Source organism: Patagioenas fasciata, chromosome Z, assembly GCF_037038585.1.
Source record: "Patagioenas fasciata isolate bPatFas1 chromosome Z, bPatFas1.hap1, whole genome shotgun sequence".
Lineage (NCBI taxonomy): Eukaryota > Metazoa > Chordata > Aves > Columbiformes > Columbidae > Patagioenas > Patagioenas fasciata.
Window position 1 is genome coordinate 31994775 of NC_092560.1, and position 23651 is coordinate 32018425.

General features: G+C 37.5%; 1 protein-coding gene across 1 annotated transcript in view; it reads right to left on the reverse strand.

Annotated features, from left to right (window-relative positions):
* The window catches only part of FANCC (FA complementation group C), a 76021-nt gene that overhangs the window by 5823 nt on the left and 46547 nt on the right, over positions 1-23651 (reverse strand). The window contains exons 5-12 of the mRNA XM_065861017.2: positions 23116-23235; positions 22277-22341; positions 19498-19662; positions 16971-17127; positions 11337-11389; positions 8363-8462; positions 4104-4179; positions 3250-3331 (exon numbers count right to left, since the gene is read on the reverse strand). Of these exons, the coding sequence (XP_065717089.2) occupies positions 3250-3331; positions 4104-4179; positions 8363-8462; positions 11337-11389; positions 16971-17127; positions 19498-19662; positions 22277-22341; positions 23116-23235 (818 nt within the window). The remainder of the gene's footprint in view (positions 1-3249; positions 3332-4103; positions 4180-8362; positions 8463-11336; positions 11390-16970; positions 17128-19497; positions 19663-22276; positions 22342-23115; positions 23236-23651) is intronic.

Below are 23651 nucleotides of genomic sequence, written 5' to 3' on the forward strand. Positions count from 1 at the left end.
GTCTTTGGTAATTCATAAGGCACAGGCTTTTTGGTAATTTGTGAGGAACTACATATGGAACAAATATACAATTTTTTTAGGGAAACTCATCTCCTGACTATTAAAATTCAGTTCCTCTTTAAGGAAAATTTTGAAACTATTTACAGCTGAGTGACTAAAGTAAGAAAAAGAAAGGTGAGAACGGACCACAGCTCATCTCTACACTTTCTCGCATGTACTCTTCTAAAGTTAAGAATAAAGAAAAGAGAAATGATGAGAAGATGCAAACTCATGGTAGGGTTCTCTGAAGCAAAAAGTAAAATGGACAGTGGAAGGAAGGACAGACAGAAGGACAGCTGGAAATAGATTAAGAACCAGGAAAAATTATTCCTATTAAGTCTGGCAAAAGTTTGAAGACTTAGAGGTTTTCCTTATGTTTTACTTCTGGGGACTCCAAAAGCTGATTCTTTCCAGGGAAGTCCAAGAGATCTTAGAAATTTCAGGAGTTGGTGAAGTCGTCTGATACCATCACACCATCTGGGCAACATGACAAGGTCATCATTGGAATAAACTGTTTTATCTTTCAGACTTTCCAAAGGGGTGGGAGGCACAGCTTTATGGATGAAGGTGTGGTGTGTGCAGACAGTATTCTATGTCTGGAGTATACTGGTGACTGATGCTGTCTATAAGTGCCCCAGAAATTATTTACCCTGTAAATTATATTGTCTATATGCTACGGAATCATAGGGCTTCTAAATCCTATTCCTAGGACACAAATCCACCTTATCAGTATTTTGGGTGTGATAACTGACATCAGACATAAGATGTTGACACAGATTCATAGAGAAAAAATAGAGTACTGAGGTGACTGCTCTAGAAGTCACCATTGTTGATATTCCACAGCTTTTGGAGGGCCAGCAGCATGGCTCAGCAGGGAAGCAGAGATGTGTGACAAAACCTGACACTAAAATTCCTTAGCTAAATGAACAAGATCAGCACTGGTGAAGTCTTTGAAGATACTCAAATCTGGAAATGCAACTTTAAAACCTTTGAAAAAATAAATAAATGTGATAGTAATGTAGGACGAGCAAAACAATCTCAGCAGTCTTTGCCTTTCAGCAAAACAATCTGCTAATCTGACCATAATTTAATGCTGTGACAACGTAAGTGGATAGGCTAGCTCTGAAATCCAGTGATGTACAATCAAAGATGAAACTTAATTGAAAGTTACTTAGTGAGAACAGATAACTATACTTAGGATAATATTGACAGTATTTACAACTGGAAGTCTTCATACCTCAAAGGGTAAATACAGGTCTTTAAACTTCAAGTATTAAACTGATTTTAGCAGGTACGTAGCAGAATACAATTTAGTTCTTGCCTGGAAAGACTAATACACTTACAACTCACCATAACTTTCCTGGTTCGGGGTCACATACCCTCCACTTCTGTCCCCACTGCTGTTTTTTGCCTGCTCTATAGCTGCACGTATGGCAACTGCTTCCCTGTCACAGTCAAAAGTAGCCCTTTGATTTTTCTGGGACTTCCCCCAGCAAAATGTGCATCAGTTGATTTCTGGTTTAAAATGTCACATAATATTTACTGTTCACTGAGATGACTAGATGTAATAATAATTAATGACACAGAAGCGATCTGTTCATTAAAAATACACAGAAAGCAGCTTGCTGTAATACTTACATTTGGTGTAAAACAAAAACATTGCAAAACAAGCAATATAAACAGCACTGACTACAGAAACAACAGGGTATGCTATATCGTAGTATTTTTTGCTCCTCTGTTAATCTTATTAAGTAGAAAGGATGCAGAATCAGGAATAAAGCAACAAAATAAAATGGAATACTGTTTCATTATCGAAACTGGTATTTAAAAACTTGAGCTAAATCCATTTTCTTTGTAACTGAGAGGGTTTTGGTAGGAAACATAATTGTTGCATGAGTTCCAAAGGAAGTAGGAAGATATTCTGGCAAGTTCAGTACTATTCAAACTAGTGTACTATGAAATCAAAGGGGGAAAAAGACAATATAAGCCATGAAAGGGCTAGGCAACAAAGGCAGAACAGACACGCTTCTATCATTATAACACATTACGATGGATGATATTTGTTTTATTTGTTTGTTTTAAGTTTGAGCTATGTGTTTCTTTAAGAAGCCAAGGGTGTAAAGGTTTGACAGACTCCAGGCACGAAGAGGTGAGACACAGCATGGAACTGCAGGTCACACAGAAAGTGAGAACCCACCAGCAAGGCAGCCCAGCCTCAGAGGGAACAGCAAAAACCTTTTTTCTGCCACATAACAACAAAAATAAAAGGTTCCATGAGCTAAATGAAATCAAGCATGGATGGCACTACCTGCCTTCCAGGACACAAGGTGTCTTCGAGGACAGTTGGGGATCTTGATTTGCAAGTCTATCTGGCCTAGGTTTCTATTGAAATAGATAAGTTTTAAATCAAAATGAAATTGGTTTATTTGAATCTAAAAGTATTTCAATATTCTTTGTAAAGTTCACTGTTGGAGCAGATCTAAGCAGACTCCTGTCCAAGCTCTAGGTAAGTCTCATCACAAAGACTCCTTCCTTCCTTCTTTCCTTCCTGCCTTCCTCCCTTTCTTTCTCTTTCCATATAGTCCTAAACCATCTACTACCAAAGCAGAATTTGTACAGACAAACACTACCATTTGTTGTAACAACTATTTGGACAAAAAAAGGTAAGGGCAACAGGTCAGAAACACGGGGTGTCAGCTCAAAGAGTAATATAACAAAAAATTATACTGCAGTCTAGAAGTCACATCTTTGTAAAAAAAACCAAGAAGTTTAAAGTTTGGATGTTTGCACAAGCCTGCTGAAAACCAATACAATCACCTTTATAAGAAAATACCACTCAAAAAGGCTCTTTCCAACGCTGGCTACTTTTCTGCGTGCAAGAGTTCTCTTATTATTCAATCCAGAATCAGTTTCGAAAGTTTTCAGGGAGAAATGGGAGAGCAGGCAAGTAAGCATTTCTGTTATGCAGATAACTATTTGCTGAAAAGAAAAGAACAAGATTTCTTTACCCTGACACTTACTGGTCAGGTCTGTAAGTGCTACAAATGCAGGTTCTGTAAGTAATCTAAGTCCTGCTCATTTAAACAAAGTTTTATTTAGAGAATAATAAGAAAATTATGAAATGTAGCTACTAAAGACTTCAAATGACATGACTTTTCAGGAGGTAATGTATGCAAAGGACAAAAAGTTAGAAAAGGTAATACTGCTTACCTACTGTTTGGATCTTCTACCAATGCTTTGAGCATATGTGAAATGTGTTTTAAGTGTTCAGCCCAGTGTGTAGTCGGCAATTCTGATGAAAAAAAAAAAAAAAAGACTTTTAAATGTCTAGTCTGTCCAACTAGAACAGAACACTGAAATTAACCATACTAAGCTAGCATTAAAATTTGTGCTACTTGACTCAGTTATCATCAAGCATTTAAAATTTCCCAATTTTCAACAACTATTACTGTGTTTCCTAGAACAATTCATTGACAAAACCATGTGAGGAAGTACAGCTAGGAATATTCAAATGAAGCAGATGTACCCCTGTGTAATATATACCCCATTTTAATATATAATCAGTGGATTAATATCCTCAGAGGCTCTTGTGCTGAGCTGAAATTGTTGCTCATGAAAAACTGTACCATATTGAGCAGTGGCTTCTTGGTCTATAAGAATGGGAAACCTGAAAAAAAAATTTGGCTTGCAATCTTAAATATGAGCAGAATTCAAGCAGGCTATTTCTTGTCATATACATACAAAATTGGCAATTACTAATGTAATAAGATACTCGGTAGATTTTTACAATCTTGGTAACTTGTCTTCACTCCTACAAAATTATGCACTCTGTCATTCACTTCTGGTTTAGTTTTCTTTGAAGTATAATTCTCTGTTATTGTTACATAAGAATTAGTTATTCCTGCAGAAAAACACATTAGAAGAATATTATTAGAATTGCTAAGTCAACAGATTCTGCTGAGGAAATGGCAAAATTTTGTTTTCATCCCTTCTAAAGTTATTTTAAGAAATATACAGATCATGCAGGTTGGTGAATGCTGCAAGTATTTCATGAAGAAACTTACCAAAAGGACGTCTGAGCAAAGCTGCTACAAGAGGCTGGTGATGGTGAGGGAAGTAGGTCTTCAATGGAAATTTATGCTAAGATATAAAACAATTATTTTAAGAGTTTTCTGATCAGTATTTTAAAAAAACCCCACAGTGAACAATCTCATCTAAGGTAGTCATTAGCAACACAGACTGAAGCAAGAGAACACAAAAGTACATCTACACTTAATTTTAGGATTTTGCATAAGGAAAGAAGGGGTATATTTAGGAAAACTTTGCTTAGAAAAATTAATCATTTGTGGATTTTTAAAATACATGATTAAAAAAGATTCAGAGTCTGAGGAAAGTTATATCTTAGTATTCTTAAGCTTTTCCCCTGTAATTACAAAAGCCTTCACTCTTAATACGCAGAGGTAAAAAGATATTAATTAATTTAATTTTCCAGTGTAAACAGGTTCACAGACCATGTTAAACTAAGAACTAATAATATCCACAAAATCTGAGGGATTGATGTAGATTATTGCCTTATGTTCAAAAATAGAAACCTAGAATTCTTAGGATCTACAAGTTTGTGATGACACAAAAATGGGATGAGTGGCTGATATGCCACAGGTCGTGCTGCCATGCAGAGGAACCTTGACAGGCTGGAAAATGGGCTAACAGAAGGTTCATGAAGTTCAACAAGAAGTGTAAAGTCCTGCACCTGGGGAGGAACAACCCCAGGCACCAGTATAGCTTGGAGCCAACCAGTTGGAAAGCAGTTTTGCAGAAGACCTGGGGGTCCTGGTGGACACCAAGATGAACGTGAGCCAGCAATCTGCCCTCACTGCCAAGGCAGCAAATGCTATCTTGAACTGCATTAGGCAAAGGATTGCCAGCATGTCAAGCGACATGATCTTTGCCCTCAGTGCTGGTGAGCAGCCACTACAGCAGGCAAACGTGGAGTATGATGCCTGGTTCTAGGCTCTTTAGTACAAGAGAGACATGGACGTACTGGAGAGAGTTCAACACAGGGCCACAAGGATGATTAGGGGACTGAACACATTTCCTATGAGGAAAGGCTGAGAGAGCCTGGAGAAAACAAAGCTCAAGGGGGAACTTATGAATGTATACAAATACGTGAAGGGAGGGTGCAAACAAGTTGCTCACAGTGGTTGTATAGTCTCAGTCCTTGAAGATATTCAAAAGTTGACTGGACACGGTCCTGGGCAACTGGTTCTAGGTGGCCCTGCTTGAGCTGGGGTGTTGGACAAAGTGACCTCCAGAGGTCCCTTCCAACCTCAACTACCCTATGATCCTGTCATTTCCGTCTTCAAGTCTCCAAACCACACCCTTAAAACTCTTCTGTCTCCTTTCTTTAGGAACAAGAGACTATTTAGCAAATAGACTATCTCTTGAATCACAGACTGAGGATACAGACTATAAAAAAAAGTGATAGATTTCTAAATTAAATGAAAACCATATTTAGCAACTCATTTCTTTTGCAGTATAAATGCATGCATCTTATAAACAAGTGGACCGACACATTCTCTCTCTACTAATTTTTTTTCTGTAAACAGCAGTTAATTAATATTACAACACACTAATATATACAGTATTCTCAGACAGTCTATGTATCACTGGTAGGTTAAGGTTCCAAAAGTCTACTTGTCACATGGAATTAGGTTAATTAAAAATTCCTATACTAAAGTATGCATGTAGCCCATTAGCTTGCACCAAAAATCCCCATGAAAAAGCAGCTCTTGACACAGTTAGTAGTAGCGAAGACAACCCACAGCATGAGTTACGTATGAAAACAGTACTGTAAAGCAAATGAAAACTAGTTTTCAGCATCCTATTTAAGCAAAGCAAAAAATGTTTGCTTCCTATCAGACAAATACAGTATTTTAGGCAATTCTTTCCTTACATAAGCCATCAGAAAGTACAAAACAAGTACAAAGAGACAGAATGAGTTTGGATGTGGCTGGTTATAATAATTGCCCTGATGTATAACAGGAAATTAAAGCTGAACACTAGCTTAAAATATTTATCCAGCTATTTAAAACAAAATTCCCAGGTGAAAATCACTGTCAGTTCTGAAATGATCAAGGCAATATAATCCTGGAGGAAATTATAAGTGTAATCAAATAAAAATATGAACTTTAAATTCATAAATTCACAAGTAATGTGACCCAAATATCTTTAGGTCAGCTTTCACTACCTCACAAACTTGAAGGAAATCTGCTTGTACAAAACACTAAAAGGATTATTCCAGCAGTAATCTCAGTATCCCTATTCTTAAATTTCTGATTCAATGACTACACAAATTGTCTATTTTCCTAAGTAGGTTTAAACCCTGCGTTCCATTTATACCTTTTTCGGTCTCCCAAAACACAGAGGAAACAAGACTACTCCTAAACTTGTAGCACTGGTTTTTCACACTCTTCAGCTTTTTTTCTGGCACACCTTGTTCTCTCTAAATGGCTTACAAAGTTATTGGAAAAGACAGCTATTTCTGACAGCTGCCACACTGCCATACAGAATTGTTCTCCTCTTAACTCGCAATTCAGTGCAGCTGTCAGACAATGACCTGGTTCTTTTGAAAATTTTGTGGACACATCTGTTTGCCTAGCCTTTTCTCAATTAACTGTACTATAAATTCCTAAGGTCACAGATGACTCAGCCGGAACCCTCTTCATCCTCTGTCATTAATGGTTTTACCATTCCTCTGTGAAATAGTAGTGGAGCACATTATGTGCTGTCAAGGGCATCCAGATATCACTAAGATCGGTGCCTTATGGATATATGTAATACTGGTATAAGAAAAAAAAAATATCTGACTGATATAAACAAAGCTTAGGAAGCAGTCTGTGCTTGCATTTTTGCATGCCAACTGTTAGGTAAGATTACGGTTGATAAACTGTGAAACAAGGGATTTTAATATTGAAGATAATACCTTAATTAGAGCACCATGAATTGAACTGTATGTAACTTAAATAAAGAAAACATTTAAAATCATTACAAAAAAGTGGGCAATAGTCTATGTTGTAGACTGTAGACTGTTGTAGACAATGCCAGTAGGTGAAGGACTTCACCCTGAAGCAAATGCATCAGCTGCACAACAGAATTAGCTCTTGAGTGTCTGATGGGTGTGGAATCTTTACTTGCTTTTTGCACACAGTCACCTCCACCCAGGGCTACACAGTGTGTTGCTGCCATGTAGTTAAGGTGGCATAGAATTAACACACACAACACCTGTATATTAAGCAAGACAGCTGCAGTTTCAACCTTAATTCATATTGCCTGAATCTAGAAGACTGATCCATTCACATTGCAAATCAAAGGTCAATGCATCACAAGTCCCAAGAAGTCCCAAAATTTTCTCGACTACCATGTCCCCAAAAAGATGGAAAAATCAAAGGAACTAGGAATTTTCTTAAACCTAAAGTAAAAGCTACTAAATGATAAGATACTGTCCAAACTTACATCATATGAATTGGAGTTTTCAGTATTCAGTTAATCGAACAAAATGGTCAGGATATGAAATGACAGTGTGATTTGGGAATGTGAAAAGAAGTCTGCAACCTGTAAACAAAACTTTTTCATATCTCCATTTTGAAATTTAAATCGATCCTGCTCCTGTTTAAATTAGTATAGGCAACATTAATTCTCCTTAATTCAGTTCAGTAAGACCTGCATAAAAATCTGTGCAGAAGACACTAAGCTGGGAAATTTGATGCTTTAAACATGGCCAAAATTTCTGAGAGGCCACTGTTGAGGACAATAAACTGAAAGCACTACGTATTCTTCATCATTTACCTTTTGAACAGACGAATCTGACTATTCAGTGTCCTACTTAAAATTATTGGGGAGAATGGGGATGGGGTTATTATCTCTGTTTCATTTATTATCAGAAACTCTGTTAATGCAAAGGAAAAACACATCTGGACTTTTTCATCCTTTCTGCAAAAGATGGATGATCATGACCATGTTCACTACACAGGCAGAAATTTCAGCACAAGGGGAACTGCCCCTGTGAAAATCACAGTGCAGGCTGCAGGATTACTCCAAGGTGAAGACAGATAAATTGCTCTTACCTATTGGTTTTGCACTATAATTTTATTCACAGGTAAAGATGTTTAAACTGAACTTTGGCATCTATCTACTGCTGTAGAGAGACGCTATTATTCAGCTAATTTTATCTAATCACCATTCTTAACAGTAGAATTGTTATTTTCTTATGAAATTTCATATCTTTTCACTGAAAAGAAACATTAAGAAATAGATCTTGACTAACCTGCTTGTATTCATTCTGATGACCCTGAAGGAAAAGCTGTGTAAACACCTGTATTATGGTCATAACTTCTGGTGCTCCATCAGTTTCCAGCACTGCATTCCTAAGCATTGAAAAGCAAGATTATGACAGATCAGATAATTAGTCTGCCTATCACACCACTGTTAACTGAAATGAAGAAAAAAAGGTACATTCTTTGATTGCTGTGGATTCATGCTGTATCTGAGCTCATTATGCCAGTGTGGAAACTGACAGAAATACTACTAACTTTGCTGGGGTTTTAAATTTTATTTTTACTTTTAAAAAGCCCCATATGCAACTCCTACAAATAAACTGGATTTAGTAAGTATATACAAGTATATACTTACTAAAGTATATGCAGACACACACAGGAAATCTGGCATCTGAACCATCTTATTGGGTGCCGAGCAACTATTCCCAATATGTACAGTTGGCCATACTTCAGTGCTTTGTGGGACTGCATCCCATAGGCCATCTCAAATTAAAGTACAGTCTAGTACAATCTCCTGGGATATCCTGAGGTATCTCAAGAAAAAACAAAAAATCTTGACTTAAACTGTTAATTATAGCAGTCCTGCTGGAGCCAGGCAAACAAACACAAGTTGTTGATCAAGTTTAAAGCTAAGTATTTAAAAACCTACAAAAGGAGATAGAACTTAATACAGCTGTTGTTCAGTTGCTGTGAGTCTTTAGTGATCACTAAGCAATGAACCAGAAGCACAAACAGAAATTAGTGTTTACCAAGGGTGTACTTTAGGTCAGTAACTGCTACAGATTTAATTAGGGACAAGTGCATTCCAATGTGTTTTCAATGGTAAAATTGTAAAATCCACTCAAGAGGCTCAGGAAGGTGAACACTTTAACTATAGGGCATGTAACCTTGAGCAAATGGAGCAGAAAAAAGTAAGGGCAGCAAAGCGTAATTTTCATTCTCTGATTTGAAAGACACGTAATAGTAAGGAGGAAAAAAATATTCAAAATAAGTTGCCACTGAGGTATAAGGTTTTTTTTATTAGAGTATTGTTTCATTCTTTCCATAATAATCTAAAAGATAAGAACATCTAACACATTTCTGTAACAGAGAAATTCCACAAAACTACAGGCACACATAATCACTAACATAAACATTAGAAACAGTACATGGAAACTCAAGACAATCTATGGATGTGGAGTTCCATAAAGTCGCACATAGCAACAAAATAAGCTGCTACTTGGGAAATAGAAACACAAGTTAATATCCCCGAGATAAAGCAATTTAGCATAATCGACCTCAATAAAAAGCATGCAAATAGCAGGAAGGTTACTCCTGAAAGAGACACAATGCTTAGATCTGTGCTTCTAACAGATTATTAACCCCCCAAATAAAAGGAGTATTCTGCCAGGTGTAGAAACATATCACCATTTCCAAGCAATGAAGTATAAGTTCTTCATCAGCAGTTCTCTAAAATCTCTACATGCAACTACGTCTGTAATAGTATCTTAACATCTCCACAGCACTTGATACTAGCTGGAAGGATGTCAGTGAAATACAAATATGAACACAAAGCTGCAGAAACCAAATGGTCTGCAGAAGTTAGCTAATATATACAGCTTCACTTAACACCAAGAGGACCTGTAACACAGTATTTTTAAAACACATTAAGGTTTTAGTACCAAGAATGTAAAGGAACAAGCAAACTAAGTGGAAACAGTAGAAAGCAAATAATGGAGCAGGAATGTAGGCTGAGCAACAGGAAAACATGATGAATTTCTACGACGATACAGAACATTAATACAAGTTCAAACTTATTAGGAAATACTCTTCTGGGCAAAGTCTTGCATTATTTGAGAAAAAGCGACTCATCCATTTCTACTGCTTACCGAATGGAAAGGGTGCAAAACAGTTACGTAGTCTCGTGTTATTTTCTAAAAATATTTTCTATACCATAAGCCTAAATAAACCAACAAATTTTGTCTCCCTATACCATCCTAATATACGGCCTCCAGCATGAGACATTAGCATAGCACTGGTGAAGCCACATCAGTTTTCAAGCGTGTTTTGCTTCGGGAAAGTAACTGGTCTTAATTGTTCTGAAAACGCTACTGTGCTCAGGCACTGGAGCACCAGAGGCAGAAAGGACTGGGACAGCAATAGCTGCCAAGCGCTTCCATCCTCAGCGCAGCTACAGCAAAGGCACTTCTGTTTGTGCCTGCACCAGCCTGAACACACACACACACACAGACACACAAATGCCCCCAAACACCGGTACCCGGCAGCCCTTTTATCTTAAGAAGGAAAACACTTGATGAACACAGAATGTCAGTCACTAAATGCATTATTATTGTATCAAAACTGACAAACCCAGCAGCAGAGCTACTTTAAAAGGATGATAAAATAAGTCAAGTGGAGTAAAAAGACACTGAAAACTGAGTAAAAAGGTCTGGAAGCCCCCATGTGGTAAACAATATCCATTGCTTCAAAATAATCTTAATGCATTCCAGAACGAAAGTCATTACTAACAGGCAGATCAACAGTTTAATGCCATTAAGAGCATATCTGATATCAATCCTGAAGACTATTCAGGCAACACTGATAAGTGCAAATGTTTTAGCTGTATTCTGTCTCTATGCTGGCATGGGCCAAGCCATTTCAGCATTTACAATTTTCACCTCAAAATCATATTTCATATTTCAACCACAAATCTCTACTGAAGTACAAAATAAGTTATAAATTTTAAAGGCTAAAATTCAATGTAGTCAACTGTATCAATTATTATTATAATCTAACTTTTATGTAAAGTTCACAAGATTTTTAATATTTTTCATTATTTGCAGTATATTACACAAAAGGGTACACTAAGACATATAGCTAAAGACATCCCGAAATTATAATACATCCCAGATTATAATATTCCTCATGAAGAAAACCTCGCTGTTTAAACTGATCATTGCATACACTTCCCACTTCAAAACTTACTTGAAAATTTCATTAACAATTCTGAAAATGGCAGGATGGCTTGCTGCTTGTGGCTGTTGATAAACAAATGGAAGAAAATTAGTCATTAATAAGAAACGACTCAGCTGCCACTGTATAATTTACAGCTTAACTCAAGGATGCTATTACACTGCACTTATTAAACTGTAAATCTCAGATCAACTCTTACTAAACCCTCAGATTTTCTGAGGATTAGGTTCTTCAAACTAACTATGTCAGGGTCGTGGAAGAAGATCCAGAGCGATACCAAGCAGCGTAAACAGTTGATAAATGCAAACACCTGGGATCCCAAACTGTTTATGCCAACAATCACTAAAAATACTAAAGGCAGCAGATAGAAAGAACAGGTTATTGCACGCAATTGCTGGAGGCAAGAGACAGTGAGCAGATTTACAAAAAGTTTTTCTCTCCTTCTCACAGATAAACCCTTTTGGATATACTTGCTACATCTTCAAAATTAAATTCCAGAAATCAAATCTATCACTCCTGTCTTTAACAGTACCACACACATTTTGGTCCAAAACACTTTCTGACATATTGTCATCTTCTGTGAGTTTCAGAGTTGCTAGTATGAGCTAAATACCTCTGTGCATCAAAATGTATTTTTAATTTTTTTTTTTAAACTAGCAAAGCTTTTTGTCATGCTACCACACAACAGACTGTTTTAAGAAACTTGTTGTGTTAAGCAAGCAGTAGTAAACACACTGCTTTCTAATCCCATATTCTTAAATTCTAAGATTTATTAGGCTTTTATTGAGCACTAAGAATAAAAAACTACTTGTGCATTCCCCAAACTATATTTGCCTAAGTTAAAAAACAAATTCATGCTTTGCGTTTCTGAAGTTAGCATCTAAAGATTTGATAAGACTATAGTTCTTGAACAAGCTAGAGTAATTCATGTTTAATAAAATGCACTCTATAAACTTCAGGATGCATGGAAGAAATAGCTTTTATGAATGACACTTCTTGCAACGGCTTTAAATGCCTGGCACACTATTTCAAAGAAAACTTTAATGCATTTGTTTCAAGTTAAAAAGTACCAAACAGAATAGATTCTTTTTTTTCCTTAATTGCACAGGCAGAATGAGGACTTGACTCTATGTGGTCCCTACATGATAATTTCAGAAAACAGAAAACCTTTAAAACAAACTGTCTAGAAAAGCTCCTTGTTTGTCACAGTTGTCTTTGCCATACTGAAAATATTAGATGACACCTCATTTTCATGTTTTACCACACTCTGTAACAGGGTTGTAGGTAAGCGGTTCTATGGAACATATGCCATCTAGTGTTTGAGAGCATTTACAGCTGGTCGTTTGGCCGTGGGAAGAACAGGACGCATCTTGGTGCAAACCTGGTCTCCAAACTTCCACTGCCACAGGGAGAAAACAAACAAACAAACAAACAAACTCCAACCCAAACAAACAACAAACAACCGGCTGGATGAAACAAAAAAGAAACATTTTCATATCTTTTTTTAAAAAAAGGAAAACTTGGACTAGATGATCTCCAGATGTGCCTCCCAACTCCAACCATTCTGCAACTCTGAGATTACAGTGGCAAGTGACAAGTATGTTTTTCAGGTAGATGGGCTAAATGGTTGAATTCAGCCATTTCTCCACTGTCTTTTCAGACACCACACCTACTTCTGCATACATACTTCTGTGATGATGTACTAACCCACTGTTCCTTGAGACAGGTTGGGTATACATTTGAAAGAGTCCATCAGCACATCGCCATCACAATCAAATCATAGTTCTTTTGAACAAGACCAAAATAAATGTGCTGTATGCAACAATTAAAAACTCTACACCCTTTCCTGCCAGACAGCAGCAATCTAAAGCACACACTACAAGAAAACACAGTTAATAGGTCCTAGTACTTTGCACTGCTGAAATCAATATGAATTTCATCACTGGTATTCAAAACGGAAAATAAAACAAACAAAACACCACTGTTATCTAATACCACGAGAGTCTGATCAATGGACTGCATGGAATTAATTTGCAAGCACTCAACATAAGAATGCTATCATAGTGCAAAACTCTCCAAGGCAATTTGAAGCTGTACCTGTTGTGTAGCAGGACTAGAGCAGGCAGGACAATTCTGCTGTGGGCAGCAGCAACTCTGGACTTTGGGAGGCATTACCAATTTCAGGAGGGATTCTCATAGTGAAAAGGCATTTTACATGTTAATAATCGTGTCTGTGTCTATGTAATATTTTTTACAGAAAGGTCAGCAAACCAAACATACTGTCTACCAGGAGCTTGTTCCATCAGCCTTAAACATGCACAGTACATACAGCGCAACACAGACTAAACCAGAAAGATGCCAACACAGGGAGCTGGAGCTCCATGTGTGATATCACGGTTCCATATTTTAAGGAGGAAAAACAAAAACAAAACCACCAGCGCACCACATCACAAAAACACTGGGATTTTTGAAACAAATAAAATATGAAAAATGTATGTTAACAGAGAGTATTACATGCACAAATTCTATAGAACTACACTACTTCTGTATCTGTATTTTTAGAAAGAAGAATCCTAAACAGCTAGTTTATAATACAAAGCTAGAACTGAAAAAAGACATAAGAAAAATGCATTTGTATCTACAGGATGAAAGTACATGGCGCAAAGAGGAACAGACTAATAATTATATACAGTGTTTTATTCACATCTTAGAACGTTCTGTAACAACTTCAAGAGTAAAGATAGGGAAACAAATTCTGCCCAAGATTACACAGCAACGAATCTGAGGTGGTAACAGCACAAATACCAGTTCTCCTGACTTCCAGACTCACATGCAATTAATTGGGCACAACACTTCTACATCTAGCTTTAAGAAACTGCTACACGGCTGTAGTTCAAATTTTGTCTGTATTTCTAAATTCTGTATGCACCTGTATTCCTGAATTTTACACTAACCAATGAAAAACAAGAAGTGTCCCTTTATTTTTTCCTTATACCAAGTGCCAAATGCATTTTTATTTTGAAGCATACACTTGTTTTGAAAGCACAAATATCTTTCTACAGAGGCTCAAAAATTTCCTGAATTCATCAACATTATGAATAAATTACTGTGCACCATTTCAGAAATGTTACCATAACAACAAATGTTTTGAAGTCAGGCAATACTGAGGGAACTAATTGTAACATTACTGGAGCATATTACGAGAAAGAAAAAATATCTTCTCACTTCCCCTGTTTATCCTTGTTCCTTTCTCCCTCATTAATGCCTATTTCATTAGCACAGCTCCTAGTGAAAGGTGAGTGTGGATCCAGCCAGACCCAATACTTGGGGATGAGGCAGAGCAAGAGGGCTGTCCTGGTTTTGTTAAAAACAAGTTTCTCTTTCAGTGAATTTGCCTGCCAGCTAAAGCCTTCATGTTAGCTGCATTTTCCTGGAGAACCAGACACATGTTTTGGTAAACCTAGCAATGGAATGCAAACGTATTGATAAGCACGGATGGACACCTCGCGAGAGGGACAACGAGAAACCGGTGATCAAGAAACTGTGTATAACATTCCATTCACATGAATGCTTCATGTAAAAGTGGGAGATCATGAGGATCTCATCCCTTTTTTCCCTTCTGCTTATGACTGACATTAGGAGAGGACCTTGCTGGTCATCCCTGTGAACTGAGGCCTAGTGAGAGACTGAATCCAGCTCCGGTTGGCTGCAGAGTCCAATCCAGGACTTTGGGTGCCGGCTCTGCAGTTGCTGAGACTTTCAAGATTGGTTTTGTATATTTTGTATTACTTTCTCTATTCTTATTAGTAGCATTAGTAAAACATTTTTAATTTTTCCCACTCTCTTCTCTCTGTCCTTCTTTCCCTCCCGATCGCCTGTGCTTAGTGGGGAGGGGGTAGAGGGAGGGGCAAAAGGGGCAAGTGGCGGGGGGAGGAGGTTAACAATACATCTGCCAAGGTTTGATTGTCAGCCCGCAATCTTAACCCTCGACAAGGGCAATGCAAGGACAAGGGAACCAGAGTTTTGTCTCATTATTCCACTTTTTATTACCACATCCACAGGGCAAACAAAGGTCACATCCTACAAATACCATAATCCATCTGCCAAAATATGCATATCCATATTCCTAAATAAATATTCAAGTGTCTTTACTGTCCTTCCAAGAGTAATCATACTGTTGGATTCAAAGTGCTGACTGATTCAATGTCACACAAGTATCCTTACAGTACCATGTATAAGTTGTACAAAATATCACTACGCATTTTAGAACATAATTTCTGGATCAATTATTTTCCTTTTCTACTGCCTCTGTGAAGCTTCTCTTCCTGTTGTTTTTAACTGGTATTCTATCGCACATTCATGCACCCTCCCTCTTATCAAAACCCATCAATCATCAATATGCGACTTCCAGCTACTCTCTATGCCTCCTTGCCCACATTATGTCCTCTCTAAACCATCATTCAAAGCAGCTGCACTGGTCTTTCCACTCTGTGAAGATATTACTATGAAAGCAGGAAGTCTTTGGAGCAGAGGCAAGTTAAGGACAAAAGTGTGCTAGCACAGTGATGTTCCAGTCTTTTCAGGGATGAGAATGTGCACACAAGGTAAATATGGACATTGTTAATAAACAACAATAAACTAATAATTAAAACAAGTATTTTGCTTCTTTTCATAGACAACTTAGATTTTTTTTTTTTTTTCATCAGCCACATTGTGGTACCATATATTGTATTCTGTTCACAGTATATGTGATACAGAAAATTTAGGCACAAGCCTTGGGTATAGCCTTGTTTTCTGGATTACCTAGATCCCCAGATGACATGTGAAATGCCAAGCATTTATGAGATTTGCAATATTAGAATGGACCCCCAAAACAGAAATTTGCAGATTCAATTAAAAAGGAAGAATATCTAAAGGTATCATTCTTTTTGTGTCTAAAATACATACCCTGTAAGCCGTTTCATAGGCTGAAAATAAGACACCACATGTCGTTTTTTAGTTCTATCGATTTCATGAAATACATAAATTAAGTGCATAGCACAAGTGCTGTTTCACACTATAATTAACAATTAAATTTTCATTTAGTGTTGCAAACTAGCTCATTATTTTGGAAAAGGTATTATGTCATGTTTTCTCATATGACAGACGTTTGGTATACTGTGTAACACAGCACTGAAAACAAACTTTAATTACAGTTTAGAAAATGTTTTGTACTAAGAATTCTGGTCAGGTTTGCAAACAAAACCAAGTAACTGATCAGTCCATAATTTACAAGGAATGTCAATGGTTTAAACTGCTAAATATCCAAGGGCACAGAGACTGAAGTGAAAACAGATTCAAACTCTGCTGGGCCAAAATCTATAATTTTTTTTAAGACAGAGGCAGGTCCTTGGCACCCTCAGCAGTCAGTTTCTCATCTCTTCAACCATTCTTAATCACTGGATAAAACCTTTTTTCTCTTCTACCAATTCAGTGTAAAAACTAAAAATTTAGTTACATTTGTAAGACTCAAGATTTACCTTTGCATTAGCAAGTTATATGCCACATGACAGCCCTTTCCCTCAAATATGCTGATATATTTGAAAACTCTCTGTCACTTCTCAGCATGGAAGAGCAGCATCAAACTGTACCCGCTGTTGCACATACCAGTAACAAGTCTTTCATGACACAAGCCACTTCTTCCAGTGAATTCATCTGAACAGAAACCAGCTGGTCTAAAAGATATAATGTGGCTTTTTCAAGGCTTGGTAAGTGACGAAGCCAGAGGCTGAAGACCGCAGATTCAGAAAGGGAGATCTTCTTCCTGATTTAGATAGAAAAACACCATCTTCCCTGTGAAACTGGGACAAAAATGTACCAACAACAACAAAAACAAGATAGAGGTAGGTAAGTCTTCACCCCACCAATGCTGACCGGAGCCTGTCCAATAAAAGACAGATGGTTAAGAAGGTAATTATCTCTTCACGTAAAGCTGTCAGCTATAACCCAGCTGAAGTATAGCATTGTATCACTAGGAAATAAAAGGCAGAGTTTATTTTGAGACAACGCTGTAATTTGTGTGGACCAGCACAAACCAAAACATGCTAAAGTAACCACTCAAGAAGAAGAGATATCACAGCACAAAACATCATATTAAAAAAACTAAAACTGGGCTGGACAGTACACACAAATTAAAGCTACTGATAAAAAAGAAAAATGTCATCAGATTTAACACTATTTTAGGACCTATTTTCAATGTATTTATTTTACTGTACAATTATTTAAATAGCAGCCTTCAGAATTCTGATTTCCATTGAAAAGCTGTATTTTTTCCATTCAAAACTATGTAATAGCTTAATTTAAAAGAGTGTATCTGTAGACAAGAAACACATTGAAGTACATAGAATCTCAAAATTCTAAAGCAATGCTCAGTTTCAAGATGCTGTCTGATTAAGTGTCACTATTAAAGAACATTAGAGTAAATTAAGAATGATAAGAGATTTCTTAATTTTGCCACAATACTACTTTTTGTTATTTTTGTGGTAGCATGGTGGATATTACAGGTATTATGACAGGAAAATAAATCTAATAAGCATACATAGAGGTGTCCCAACTCTGATACTTAAGAACCATATAGGATGTGAACTGTAGTTATTATCCTTCTGCAACTGAACTTGCAGATAGTCCCACTGGGAAAATGCAAAGGTCTGTGGAGCACTGCAAATCCCAGTATTTAGCAACCTGATTTCTTGGAGCAGGCTTCACCAGTGTTCAGAAGGAAAACAAGTGTTCAGAGCACAATGACAGTGTTAGCGAACACAGAATTCAATTCTTGAAGTGGGGAAAGAGAAATACAATCACATTCATGTTAAGATCATATGGACTTCAGTGACAGAACACCATGCAAAGCACGTGTGAACCTACATCTTCTCTCAGGGAAACCACACGCTTTTGTCAAGGGCCCTGCAAGAACCACTTAATCAAGAGCCATCTGAACTGAATTATTTTTGCTCACTGTGATAAACAAGTAGCCCAAAAGTTAAGCAAACGGATGTTAATTTCAGTCAGAAAAATGTTTTATGACCATCGAAAGGATTCAGACTCACATTATGAAGTAGCAAAAGTATGTCATGGTGCACTTGCCCATTGGCTCACAGACACCAGTACAACCATCCATGCTGAACCTGCTCTGAAAAGTTTTCCAAAGCATGTTACTGCTTGTGGAACATGTCCAGTCTGAAGCCATGAAAGATGGACAAGTGAAGGATAAGTCTCTCATCCTGGGACATATCATTCACTACAGACCTTCACATTCCTTTTTCACTTGTTTTCTTCAGCTTCTGGTAGTATGTGTACAGATTAGTAACTGTGCTTTGCCATTAATTATTTTTGCTGGACCCCTCAATGGAGCAATATAACAATCTTCATTGGAACATCACAGAAATTATGATGTTGAGAACAGAAGAAGGAATTTAAACGTTGATTAAAAATAAGACAAATGGATAATTGAGGTCAAGTGTTCACAAAGGACCTTTTCTAGTATAAAAAAAAAAATCTTCGCCTGGCATAACTAAAATTGCTGATGCTCAGCTTCACTCAGCTGGTTTTTATCCATAAATTCATTTTATCAAAACTGTGGTTTTAGTGTCAGCAAAACAAGCAAAGTTATATTTCACAAGTTGCTCCTGCCAGACTCATTAAAAATAATCTGCTGAAAACCAGGAGAATTTAAAATCTTGAGAAACAATTTCACAGAAAAAAATAGGAGAAATATGGAACCACTCAAACATAAGGAATTATCTTGTGCATGGAAAAATAAAGATGGCTCTCAAAACATCAAGTGAGAAACATTGATACAATTACATGAAATGTAAATAATATTGCAAATAAAAATGACCATATCTTTCACAAAATCCCTAAAATCTACTGAAAACTTCAACTTCCATTTCAGAGAAAAGGTGGGACAAAGTTGCAGGCAATATTTAAAGCTATTATGCCAAAATTAGTACATCAGCAATTTAAAATTCTGCTTTGGCCTATAACCTTAGCTCTGCTATTCAACTGCAAGGGAAATATTTTACTAGAATGCAGATGTACAGTGCATTCAGCATACAAGCCCAGAGAAAAGACATTTAATTGAATTAATAGTCTTTACAAAAAAAAGCATAAAAATCATACAGACCACGCTACTTACTTTAAAAAGGCCTCATTCACAGCCTCCAGAAATTCTGAACTGAGAATTTCTTTTGATGCACCTCCATGATATAGAAGGAGGGTTTCCACCAATGGAGTTAGATCAGGCAAAGTAATGAGAGGGACACAGAAAAGGGACACAGCATTCAGACGACTGGTTGAAACTCTGAGGGAAAAGAGTTCATATTTCAGAAAAACCAAAACTTTATTTTCTAAGCTGATATGTTAAAAGAAGATTAAAGAAGGTTAAATGTAAGAGATGCATACCTAACTGCAGAAAAAATATTTACTGGAATGACTGTTGACATGTCATTACATATTGCCTTAAGGAGAAGTCAGATGAAAATTTTGATATATTAGTGCTCAAGGCAAATCACGGTATCAACCCAATTCTGAAGTGCAGCCAGTTGTGTCTGCTCAGCAATCACACCCTTCCTATGAGGGAATGCTTTATCTTTCCAAGGATCAGCAAAGCATAGGTAAGGAAGACTACAGATTGACAACTCCCATGTAGGTTTGCTAGACCCTCCCAAGAGACCACACAGCTGCTTTTCAGGCCTCCTGTTATTGACAGGTGACTACGATCTGCATTTCAACATCACTGCAAAACTAAAAATTACACAGTGAAAAGCCTTGATATAAAAAATAGTGACAACAGTACCATTAGGCAAATGTATTCCCTTTCTTATGGTCACAGATTTTGGCTTAATTACTCAGATTTAGGTAATGTGGATTAAGAAGGTGATTATTCTCACTGACTACACCTAGACATATAGAAACATCTCACACAACGTCGCAAGGTGATTATTAGCATCTCCTGATGATCTAGATATGAGATCTGCACAGAGCGCATCACAATTTCCTTCCCACTTACTTTCTCAGACTTTCATCCTTAGAAAATCAGGCCAAGGAAGCACTTAGATGGTGGAAGAACGTGTTTGGGTACATTTAAAATAGTTGAGCATGAAACACACAGTATTGGCACAGTACTGTTTGGTACCAGATCAAGGAAACAACAAAAGGAAAACGAGATGTTCTTTAAATAGGCATCAACAAATTCTAGCGCTAGTAACAAGTGCAAAGTAACTACTATTCTGTCATATTAAACTATCACTCACACAAACAGGGAAAAAAAATCCTTTGGAAATTATTTTTGGGGATTTTTTTATAGTAATTTGCAGTTAAGTTTGGTTATAAGGACACATGTGGCAGCTTGTTATGATTATGAAGTTCATAAAGTTCAACAAGGCCAAATGCAAGGTCCTGCACCTGGGTTGGGGCAACCCTCAGTATCCATACAGGTTGAGTGATGAAGGGATTGAGAGCAGTCTTGCTGAGAAGGCCTTGGGGGCACTGGTGGATGACAGATTAGACATGAGCTGGCAATGTGCACTTGCAGCCCAGAAGGCCAGTTATATCTTGGGCTGCATCAAAAGGAGCGTAGCCAGCAGATTGAGGGAAGTGATCATACCACAGTGTGCCCAGGTAGCCAAGAAGGCCAACACCATCCTGGGTTGTATCAGGAATACTGCAGTCAGCAGGACTAAGGAAGCGATCGAGCCCCTGTGCTCAGCACTGGTGAGGCCACACCTCGAATCCTGTGTTCAGTTTTGGGCCCCTCACTACAAGAAAGACATTGTGGTGCTGGAGAGAGTTCAGAGAAGGGAAATTGAGCTGGTGAAGGGTTGGGAGCAGCTGAGGGAACTGGTGCTGTTTAGCCTGGAGAAGAGAAGGCTGAGGGGAGACATTATTGCTGTATACAACTAACTGAAAGGAGGTTGTAGCATGGAGGGGGTTGGTCTCTTCTCCCAAGTAGCAAATGATAGAACACAAGGAAATGGCCTCAAGTTGTATCAGGAGAGGTTTAAGTTGGATATGAGGAAAAAATTCTTCATGGAAAGGGTTGTCAAGCATTGGAACAGGCTGCCCAGCGAAGTGGTGCAGTCACCATCCCTGGAGGTGTTTAAAAGGTGTTTAGATGAGGTTTGGAGAGACATGGTTTAGTGCCTGAGGCAGGTTACATGTTGGACTCTAGGATCGTGAGGAGTCTCTTCCAACCAAAATTTTCTATGATTCTGCTCTGCTCTGGTGAGACCCCGCCCGGAGTACTGCACCCAGCTCTGGAGCCCTCAGTACAGGAAAATCTGGACCTTTTGGAGAGGGTCCAGAGGAGGGCCACCAAGATTATCAGCAAATTGGCACAGCTCTCCTTTGAGGATGGGCTGAGAGAGTTGGGTTTGTTCAGCCTGGAGAAAAGAAGGCTCCAGGGAAACCTTATTACAGCTTTTCAATATACAGAGGGGATTATAAGAAAAACTGAGAGAAACTTTTTAGTGACAGGACAAGGAGCAACAGTTTTAAACCAAAAGAGGGTAGATTTAGATTAGATATAAGGAAGAAATTCTTCACCCATGTGTGTAGTGAGGCACTGGAAGAGGCTGCGCAGAGAAGTTGTGAATGCCTCATCCCTGGAAATGTTCAAGACCAGGTTGGATGGGGCTTTGTACAACCTGGTCTAGTGGAAGAACCATGGCAGGAGGGTTGGAACTAGATGATCATTAAGATCTCCATCCAACTCAAATCATTCTCTGACTCTCAAGTTAAGTACAAACTCCTACGTGAAGCACAACTCAACAAGCTTGTCTGCACCTGAAATCATCTACACATATAACCAAAACTATCCAGCTGAAGCCTAAGTTGTCCTAAACTGTAAAAAGGTCATCATTGAACTGTAATGATCAAAACTAGAATATATAAAATTATGTTTAGATAACACATACCTCCCCTGAATGTTAAGTTCACTGAACTGATTTCCTCTGAGTTCTGTTACTAAAGAAAAGACCATCTGTCAAATAAAATAAAATAAATTACACATACTGCAGACGAGCAGACATTAGTTGCACAGTTCTCTGTGTGACTGACACACTGTGGAGGTTAATAACTTCCTTTGTTCACTCAGCTTGATTTTTAAAATTTTTTTAATTATTGGTGCCAAAGTTTCCAGATTATTGAATAAACTATGCTGCAAAACTTTTTTGAATACACATTATATACCTTCCACACTTGAAAACTAAGAAGCTATTTATTTTAGCTCTACTTCCTTATGAGTTAAGATAAAACTTCCAGAAGAGCACTACAAATAATTTTTATATGCTTTATCTAACTTAAGCCAACATATTATGAAATATCATTCCCATTATTTTTATACATTAAATGAAAATGACACTTTTCCTAAGATTTAGGGCTCATCTACCATTTTAAATGCAATACATACAGTCAGAGACAACATTCCAAAAGTTACATTCTAATACACAAAGTAATCTATATAAACTTCACAGTCAAAAAAAAATGACAGGGCAGACAGTTTTGTTATACCACAGCAGCAACAGGAATTTTATTTTTACGAACATCTACTACAGTATAATCTAATAAAATTTTAGCTCTTTTGTCCAGAAATCTCCCACTTCATTTTTTCCCTTAAAAGGCTGTAAAAGTAACTGAGGTAAGAAAAGATAAACAAAGTTCAGTTCATGTTCCTTATAACAATGACAACTCCATGTATGTGCTTATAAATTGGTGATTTATTATTAACAAAATCTCAATCACACAAAATACTTACGCTTTTAACTAAGTGACAATAATAATCTGCAGACGTGTAGCCAAGAGTTGATATGAATGCACTGGTTTCAGCTTCGCTACTTTCCCACTTAGAAGAAGAAAGGAGATGGCATAGCAAACTCTGTAAGAAATCAACAGAAGGGCAATAACAAAAAGCATTAGGCTACAACATGCTGTGTAAAAAGAACAGGCTGCTATTAAACTGCATCTGGGGTAAGAACTTTTGATCAGTTGTGGCTTTTTACACCATGTCATCGACACAGAAGAGCATACAGCTCCCATCACCCATTAGGAAAATGCTGCAGCTCATACAATTAAAGGTGGGTTCACACACCATACGATGTCAATAGTTGTGCGATAACAATAGAGCCCATCCATGTCAACACCAGGGAGTCCCTGGGTAGGTTTCAGTGCTCTGGGAGCCATTTCAGTCTGATATCGCCCGAGGTAGCAGCAGTCACATTGCTACACAGCAGAAAACTCAGCTGTATTTTCGATCAGTACCATGATCGAGAAGACAAAGCATCACCCCCTCAA